General features: G+C 61.0%; 1 protein-coding gene across 1 annotated transcript; it reads left to right on the forward strand.

The window, feature by feature from the left end:
• The first annotated feature begins 3,412 nt into the window (after nt 1-3,412).
• ZIC3 (Zic family zinc finger 3) lies at nt 3,413-5,965 on the forward strand. The gene is made up of 3 exons (XM_086470181.1): nt 3,413-4,460; nt 5,107-5,270; nt 5,783-5,965. The coding sequence occupies exons 1-3, from the start codon at nt 3,413-3,415 to the stop codon at nt 5,963-5,965; spliced, it is 1,395 nt and encodes a 464-aa protein (XP_086326307.1).
• The last annotated feature ends 3,459 nt before the right edge of the window (nt 5,966-9,424 follow it).

A 9,424-nucleotide genomic window follows, 5' to 3' on the forward strand; every position in this document is an offset into this window, starting at 1 on the left:
AGGGAGGTCCGGGGCCGCCGCCGTGAGAGGCAGGCACGGGAACTGGGCATCGGCGTGGCTCCGCGCGCGGAGGGACCGGCACCGCTTTCCAGGGGTTTTACATTTTTGTGGAGGTTAAATTCCCAAATAATCTCAAAGAAAAAAAAAAAAAAAAAGGTGGTGGAGGGGAATTACACTAGTATCTGTTCTTGACGTAAAGCAGGGGGTCTTTCTCCGCCTTCCCCTCGCGTTGGGAGCACGACAGGAGAAGGAGAGCCTGCGAGACTACTTTTTCAGTTGCTGTTGTTTGCACGTTTGCAATTGAGATAGATTTAAAAAGGAAGAGAGATGCGATGTTCTCCCGCCTCTGGAAAATAACTTGGGATCGGCCAGAAATACCGCTGAATAAAAATGGAAATTACTGAAGCAGTAAAATACGTATAAAATATATGATACGGGGGTTTTTTTAATTACGAAGGGACGGAGGGCGAGGGAATCATAGGCCATACCGACAATACCCTTAAAAAAGAATAAACGCGTTTTATGCCATTTTTGGTCCCGGAACCGGCAAATTCCAGCCAGGAAGCGAGCGGGTGTAAATAGTGCCCGTACGCCCGTACGGATATTGCTGGGCTCACACGCTCAGGCAAAGTTGGCAGAGTAGAAACGGGAAACGTATAAAAAATAAGATTTATAGGTTAATTGGTGTAGCCCGATCCGCAAGTACACTGCGGCATGGCAAGGCTGCGGGCGCCGCTTGCTGCAAAGCCACCAAGCCCTCCCCGAAACGGCGAGTCCTCGGCCAAAGCTACGATCGCTTCTTTTACCCGCCCCCCCCCCCCCCGGGATGCTTTTTCCGAAGCCCCGCCGTGCCGCCGCCGGCGCGCAGGGATTTTTCTAAGCGAAAAAAACAAGTTAATTTTTCTTTTCAATTTTTTTTAAAAAGCTTTTCCCGCCCTGGAGCCACGCTCCCTCCTTCTCTCTGAGCCGGAGGGTTTCTCAGCCGCAGCCCCGTGGCGTGGGCACCTGGGCGGGCAGCGCGGCGCCCGCTTGCCTGCCGCCTCCCCGCCACCGGCCCGGCCCGGCCCGGCCCGGCCCCGGCGCATCCCATTAGGGACAGACAATGCCACACGTGAGGCCTCCTGCACAAGCAGGGGTCAGTCGCCCTCGGTCGCCCCAGGTCGGCGACTTCAGAGGCTCTGCCCTCCCCGGCGCTCAGCTGACGGGCTAATTGAATTATGCCTTTTTTTTTTCATTCCTTTTTTTTTTTTTTTTTTTTTTTTCCGGGGCGGGGGGGGTTGTTGCCGAGAAAACCCAACACGTGCGGAAGGTAATTAATTACCCCGCCGCTGTCCTCCGGAGACAGGCAGGTAGAGCCGCCGCGGAGCAGCGAAGGGGGGGAAGCGCGGCCCCGGGGACCGGAGCTCGGTGTCCGGCTCTCCCCGGCCCTGTCCCGGCTCCCCCGAGCTCCAGGGCTACAATCCTGCCGGTTCCTCCCCGCGCAACAGCCGCGGGGCGCAGCACAGGCAGCCCCGGACCCTCCCGGGAGGCACCCTCCGCTCCCGCCTCGTGTAGTTCTGCTGCGATCGTGCACTAACGGCAGCGAAGGACTCACCTTCCAACTTTGGGACTGTTCTTGGCGGCCGTGGCCTGGGAAATTTGAGTGTTTGACGGGCACCGGTGTTACCTCTCGGGGAGATTTTATATCGGTGGCCTTTTTTCTCTTTTCTTTTCTCTCCCCCCCCCCCCCCCCCTTAAACCCTAAAATAAAGAATGCGAAGCCTTTCCCGGGGCTCATTGGGGGGAATGATGTGAAAGGGCCGCGGTTATAAAGCCCTGCTTGAAGCGGGCTCTCAATGCGTCTCTGAACTTGATCAGATTTTACGTTTCCTGCAGAGAGCCGGCGGCGAGCCTGAGACCTGCCCAATAGCCAGACTTGGGGGCTCAGCAAATCTCAGGATATTACAATTACAGCCATCTTTCTTTCTGCCTTTTATTTCCATTCTTACTCCCCATAGTTCTTTGCAAATGCTTTCCAGAACAGAAAATGAGTGGATTTATAGCGCTGTCTGCAACTGATAATTGTTCCAAGGCAGAACGTTGCCTTTGCAAAATAAAATTAAAAAGAAAAGGAGAGGTGAAAAAAAGAAAGAAAGAAAGAGAAGGCGGGAAAAAAAAAATAAACGAGTGTACGAAGAATACGGCGGAGAAGCCGCCGTGCCGGGCGCTGCTCGGCCGTGCTCCGCGGGCCGGCGGGGAGAGAGGGGACGGCGGGAACGGAGTCCCGCTGCCCGCGGAGCGGGGTGCGACCCCCTGCCGGGGAGCGAGGGAGGAGAGGGGCGGCGGAACTCGGGTCGGCCAAGTTAGCCCCGGTCCGGGCGAGCTGCGCTCCGCGCCTCCCGCGGGGCTGGGGGGCAGGAACGGGCTCTGCCCGCCCGGCTCGGGGCGCTTCTGCCCCCGCGTTTGGTCGGTAAAATAAAAAGAAATAGAAAAAAATAAAAATAAAAATAAACAGACAAACCACCCCAAAGGCGCCAGGTCGAGTTTTAACGGGGTTTTATTTTTGAAGCAGCGCGGCGGCTTTGCAGCGGCTTTACGCCACCACCCCCCCGCCCCGCCGCCCAGAGTGACCGTCCGGCGCGGCGTGGGGCGGCGGAGGTGAGGGGGAGACGACCCAGCGGGGGGGGTTGGGGGGGGCGGCGGTGGCAGCAGGAGGACCCCGCAGCGGGACGCGGGGATACGCACCGTGCGCCCACGGGGGTGCCCGCTAGCTCCTCGCACGGCGCACTGGCCCCCGGCCGCCCCGCCAGGGCCCACCGTTCCCCCCGTCCCCTCCCCTCCCGTCCCGTCCCGTGTGGGGTGTGGGTGTCGCGTCCGTGTCGTGTCGTGTGTCCCCCCCTCCGTTTTACCTGAGAGGCGCCCGCGCCCAATCAGCGTCCCTGGCGGCGCGGGGCGAGTGCCAATCAAGCGGCGCGCCGCCAATGGGACGGCGGGCGGCGGGTCAGGTGACGCGGCGGCCGGCGGCTCCCCATTGGCGCGGCGCGGCCTGGCCCCGGAGTTGGTTTATGTGCGAGGCGCGGGCGGGCGCCCCATCAGTGCCCCGACGGCGCCGAGCGGGAGCGCGGCCGCGCTGCGCCTCGCCCTGCTGCGCCGCCCTGCCCTGCCCGGCCCGGCCCGGCCCGGCGCGGGGGGCGGGCGCCTCTGGGGGCGGGTGGCTTTTTGGGGCTGGGTTTGGGTTTTTTTTTGTTTTGTTTTGTTTTTGTGTCGGACGGGGGGTGCTTGAGTCTGCCCGCCCGCGGCCGGGGGCCGCGCCTGCCCGCAGCGGGGGGTGCGTTTTGGGGTGGTTTCGTACTTTTTAGGGGGCGGGAGCGGGGGGGGGGGGGGGGTGGGGCAGGGCAGGGCAGGCTGCCGCCGCGCCGACGGCCCCGCGCCCATGACGATGCTGCTGGACGGAGGGCCGCAGTTCCCGGCGCTGGGGGTGGGCGGCTTTGCGGCGCCCCGCCACCACGAGATGCCGGGCCGCGACGCCGCCGCCGCCGGCATGGGGCTGGGCCCCTTCGGGGACTCCTCGCACGCCGCCGCCGCCTTCAAGCTGAACGCGGCCCCGCACGACCTCGCCGCTGGGCAGAGCTCGGCGTTCACGCCGCAGGCGCCGGGCTACGCCAGCGCCCTGGGCCACCACCACCATCACCACCACCACCACGCCGGCCAGGTGCCCTCCTACGGCGGGGCCGCTGCCTTCAACTCCACCCGCGACTTTCTCTTCCGCAACCGCGGCTCCGGCATCGCGGACGCTGCCTCCGGCACGACGCAACACGGGCTTTTCGGCGGCTCCCCCGGCGGCTTGCACGGCCCCGGCGGCATCCCGGACACCCCGGGCTACCTGCTCTTCCCGGGGCTCCACGAGCAGAGCCCGAGCCACACGTCCCCCAACGGGCATGTGGACAACGGGCAGATGCACCTGGGGCTGCGCGGGGACCTCTTCGGGCGACCGGATCCCTACCGGGCCGTCTCCAGCCCCCGCACGGACCCTTACGCCGGCGCGCAGTTCCACAACTACAACCACATGAACATGAATATGGGCATGAACGTGGCGGCCCACCACCACCACCATCACCACCACGGCCCCGGGGCTTTCTTTCGATACATGCGCCAGCCCATCAAGCAAGAATTGTCCTGCAAGTGGCTCGACGAGAGCCAGCTCAGCCGGCCCAAGAAGAGCTGCGACAGGACTTTCAGCACCATGCACGAACTGGTGACCCACGTCACCATGGAGCACGTCGGGGGGCCGGAACAGAACAACCACATCTGCTACTGGGACGAGTGTCCGCGGGAAGGCAAGTCCTTCAAGGCGAAATACAAACTGGTGAACCACATTCGGGTGCACACGGGGGAGAAGCCCTTCCCCTGCCCCTTCCCGGGCTGCGGCAAGATCTTTGCCCGCTCCGAGAACCTCAAGATTCACAAGCGAACGCACACAGGTAAGGGCCGTGCCCCCCTTGCCGCGCCCGGGGCTCCGTGGGGCTGCGGGGACGGGCCGGCGGCTGTCGGAGCGGGCGGGGGCGCGGCGGTGGCGCCGCGCTCGGCCGCTTGCGCGCCTCTGCGGAGGGAACCATAGAAATGCTAATGAAATCTCGTTTTCGGTGACTTCCGCTCCTTTTAATTTTATTTTTAGGCCTGATTGGCGTGTCTCCTAATTAAATCAACGATACTTTTGTCAAAGTATTTTTATTTTCAGTCCCATCTTCCCTTCAGCCCTCCGCACGGGTGGAGGGAAGAGAGGGGGAAGGCAGGAAGCAAACGTATTTTGGCTTGTGTCCTCGAGTACATCTTGTAAAACTGCCCGAGCCGCTGAATTTATCTCCGGTCTTCTTCCTCCCAGGGCTCCCCCAGCCGCCGTCCCTGCTGGACCCCAGCGCGGGCCTGGCAGGAGGTGAATTAAAAATAATAAAGGCTGACCCAAATTTATCCGATACGTAACAAACCCTGGTGACCGTCTTTCCCTTCATTTTTTGTGATGCTTGTGCATCCCCAAGGTGGGGCAAGCGGGGCAGAGGTTGTCCTGGGAGGAGGCAGGTGGGGATGGAGAGGGGAATGGCCCTCCTTCACCCTCTCTGAATTTCACAGGTGAGAAGCCCTTCAAGTGCGAGTTTGAGGGCTGCGACAGGCGCTTCGCCAACAGCAGCGACAGGAAGAAACACATGCACGTCCACACCTCGGACAAGCCCTACATCTGCAAGGTGTGCGACAAATCCTACACCCACCCCAGCTCACTTAGGAAACACATGAAGGTAATCAACCCTGCGCTCCAGCCCTTTCCTCCCTGAGCAAGGATGCTCAGTCGCTGGCGTGCTCAGGGCTCGTTTTCCCGGGGCAGGGCAGAGCTGAGCGGTGCCTGCCGCAGCGCTCTGCGCTCCCCGCATGGCCCGAGCAGTCCCCAGTGTCTAGGCCATGGCTGGAGCACAGCCCAGGGAAATGGCGTAGTTTCTTTTTGTGCTCCCACTGCTACAAGTGCTGCCCGGTTTCCAGAGCGTGGCTCGGTGCTGGAGGGCTTGGCAAATGCAGCCTGGCCTGTGGCTGCAGCCCCCCCACGCTGGGATGCTGCAGCGAAGTGGCTGGGAGCCGAGGCAGGCGTTTGCCGCCGGTGCTCAGGGTGGCCGACAAGGCATGAACTGCCTGCTTGCTGGGCAGGGGTCGAGCCCACTGGACCCCAGTGTCCCTTCTATATGGGGGGCATCCCAGCACAGCTCAGCGGGGTGGTGGGGACCCCGAGCTCGCTCCCATCTCTGCCTCTTGGTTTTAGGTGCACGAATCCCAGGGGTCGGACTCTTCCCCTGCAGCCAGTTCGGGGTACGAGTCCTCCACCCCCCCTGCGGTGGGCTCTGCCAGCAGTAAGGACTCCACTAAAACGCCGCCGGCCACCCTTCAGAGTAACCCTGGCCACAACCCTGGACTGCCCCCCAATTTTAATGAGTGGTATGTGTGAAGGCAGCTGCTGCCCTGCCAGAGACTGGACCAAACACGTTGGGAACAAGATTAAAAAAAGGACAAACCAAGCCAACGGCAGCTTGCTCCCACGGAAATGGAGTTTCCACATCGACGACCGCATAGGGCTATACCTAGTTAACTGCCAGGATCCGGAGGGGGGGGTGTCTTTTATTATTATATTATAATTATTACTATTTTTTGCAAGCCCAGATGCTGGACTAGCCATGTCGCCATGTCCTTTTCTCAGGATTGGATTTTTTTTTAATCGTCATTTTTTGCAGTCACAGTCGTTTCTTTGATTTTTTTTTTTTTCCCCTCCTTGCCCAAGTCCCTCTTCCTCCGATTCCCCACTTTTTTTTAATTCTTAATTTGTTTCGGTTTTCCTTCTTTCGGTGGGATGTTGACATGAGGATGAAAATTCTCTTTCGCCTTAGTGGTGATTGTTTAAAACTTACAGTCTTAAACCGTGCCAAAGTCCTGTTATGTCTTGAACTTTCCTCTCTAGCTCTTCTGCTGCTTCTTTCTCTGCTCTCCTCTTTCTCCTTCTCTCTCTCCAAGCATTACACTTGTGAATGTATTCTCGTCTGATGGGGTCGGTCAGTATTTTTCAGGATGAGGATGTGGTGTTTATTCTACCCAGATTGTGACGTTTAGTATAACAGTTGCCTTTTTTGTAATAACTTTTTTTGTAAATACATATCCATGATGCCATATTTATCGTTCGTAATTTAATTATTGATACAAAGTGCCGGGAACTGAACAGTATTTATGGGGGAGAAAAAATTGTTTTCTAACAAAAAAAATACAAACAACAAAAAAAATCCAACTCTGTACAGCTTTTGGTTATAACCGCTTTAGCATTAAAAGTTTATTGTTTTGGAAAGAGCCGTTTTTGACCTCCTCCGGGGGACGGGGCAGCCGCGGGCGCCGCCGCGGGCCCGGTTCGGCGTTGCCGCCGGGGATGGGCCGTTGTTTTCGGGCTGGCGGTGCTGGGTGAAACCTCCTCCTCGTCGCTGCTTTTTCCCCTGTCCCTTTGTCCCCGCCCTCCGCCGCCCAACGGCTTCGCTCCCCTGCCACTTTCCCGAGCGGACTGAGTGCGGGGCGCGGCGCCGCCGAGGGAGCGGAGCGCCGGGGGCAGCGGGGCCACCTCGACGGGGAGGCCCCGACGGTGAGTACCGGGGCGGCGCCCGGCACCCCTTGCATGCATCGCGGGGTTGCGGGGGCCGGGCAAGCCGAGCCGGACCAGCACGGGGCTGCTTGCTGAGGGGCCCGGGGGCGACTTGGCGGCGTGCCGGACTTTCTCCGTTATCGTCTGCTTTTGTGGGTTTGGGTTTTTTTGTGTGTTGTTTTTTCCCCCCCTTTATTTCTGACTAGGATGCGGAAAAGCCTCCCCGTCCTCAGGAGGGAAAAGGGGTCGGTCGAGCAAAGACATCTCACCCGAGAAACTTCTACTCCAGCGCCGCCCAGGAGCCCCAAGCAGCCGGAGTGACGGTGGAAACCGCCCCACCCCATCCCCCCGCCTCGGCAAACGTCCGTGCCCCCGGCGACGGGAGACGCCCGTGGCCCCGGCGGGCCTGTCGGAGCGCCGGCGGGGATGCAGTCGGCCTCCTGCCCCGGTGGAGCGCGGCCAGCCCGGGCGTACGGCAACCCCCCTCAGACCGCGGGGACCTCACCGCGGGCTGGCCCCAGCTCCGGGGGGAGATAGGGACCCGCACCACGGGCTCCGCACCTCCGCTGACCAGGAGAGACCCCAGACGGGCTCATCTTGAACTTGACTTGAGGCAGTGCGGGAGGACGGGGCAGCCTATCCCCTCCAGCCTGCGGCAGGGCCCGCTTGGGCGAGCAACCCGAAAAATCATGCATGCTTTAAAAATTAAGTTTAAACAAAGGTACCCTCTCCTCCCTCAAAAAAAAAAAAAAGTTTATCGGGCACAAAAAGACAGGAGAAAGGTGGATTGCAGCCTCTGTGCCTGCACATCTGAAAAAAAAAAACAAAACCCAATCGCAGTGGTGCAGGCAGGTTTCTCGCTCCTCACCGCCCAGCCTGGCCCCTCAAAATAGTTCCCTCCGAGATGCCCCGGCCAGACATGGATCTCCGCTTGTTCTATGCTGTGAAGTCTTTCTCTCGCTATACGCAGAGCCGAGCCTGGGGGCTGGACGCCGAGCGCTGCCGGCCCCGGCCCTTCCCGGCAGCCCAGCGGGGCCGCCCCGCACCACGGCGGGCGAGGAGGAGCGGAGCCGCCGGGGGCCGTCGGGCTTTTCTCGGACGCGCACTTGGGTCAAGTCTGCGTCGCTCCGGACAGCGTCAGGCTTGGAAACGTGCCGGTAGGCTCGGTTTCGTTACTGCTTTGCTCGGAACTGGGGAGGCGCGGGGTGCGCAGGGCTCCGCGGGTGCGCAGGGCTGGGCGGCGGAGCGCCCCGGAATGGGTGCCGCCGGGGCGTCCACTACTGTCGGTCCCCGAAACGCCGTTCCAGAGCTGGGGGCTCTGCTGTGGCCGGGGTTGGCCGGCTTGGGGAGCCCCGGCCGGGAGGATGCGGTATCTCCGGGCCCCTGGAGGAGCCGCACCGCCGGGGGCTGGGTACGGGGGCCCTTCCCGGCCCCGCAGCGGCTCTGGCTGGTCCCCCGGCCCCTCGGGCTGTGCTGGCGTACCTGCCCTCCTGCTTGCCCCCGCAGTTGCTTCCTTAGGCTGGCAGCACAGCCCTAGCCATTTTTTTAGCTAGAGCTTAAACCCAGCGTCCTGGATCATTTGGCTTCCCTGGGTAACCACCCGGGCCCCAATGCTATGGCCTCCCCATCCGGCTGGGGCTTGCACCCAGTGTGGGGAAAGGGGGAGCAAACTGTTGTCTGTACCCCACTGAGGTCAGGAGCCCTCCTCGGCCACCCTGCATCGCCGCCCCCCCCCCCCCCCGCCCTCCCCCCCCCCCCGCAATGGAGCATGGATGGGACAGGGGCAGCTGGAGGTGGAGTGTGTGTATGGTTTGGGATGGAGGAATGGGTGTGAAAAGGGCTGGGGAGCTGTTTGGCTGTGAAATGCCTGCAGAGCACGGGGGCCAGCACTAGCACTGTGGGATAGGGCAGGAGAGCCGTGTGCCCTGTGGATGGCACGCTGTGCTGGTGGGTGCTGCTGTTCCCACAGCGCCTCTGCCCCACCGGCTGCTGCTGGCCCCGAGACCTGCTGCTATGGACAAATAAGAAGGTTTTTTTTCTGTAAAAAGAAGCAAAACCTTCTGTTCCTTGCCCATTGCAGGGAGGTGTGGTGAGTCCTAGAGCGGGGAAGATCATTTTTCTCACATTTCTTAGGCTGGTTTTGTGAGTCGGCGTGAGACAGCTCTTGATTTTCAATGCCAGGGCCTGGCAGTGGGGACCTGTGGGCATTCCCTGTGCTTGCAGCTTGGGCATTACAGAGGTGGCTAGGGCAGGACAGTGCTGGCAGAGCAGGTGCCATGTTAGCTCAGC

The sequence above is a fragment of the Leptosomus discolor genome, chromosome 9 (assembly GCF_034619465.1).
Source record: "Leptosomus discolor isolate bLepDis1 chromosome 9, bLepDis1.hap2, whole genome shotgun sequence".
Lineage (NCBI taxonomy): Eukaryota > Metazoa > Chordata > Aves > Leptosomiformes > Leptosomidae > Leptosomus > Leptosomus discolor.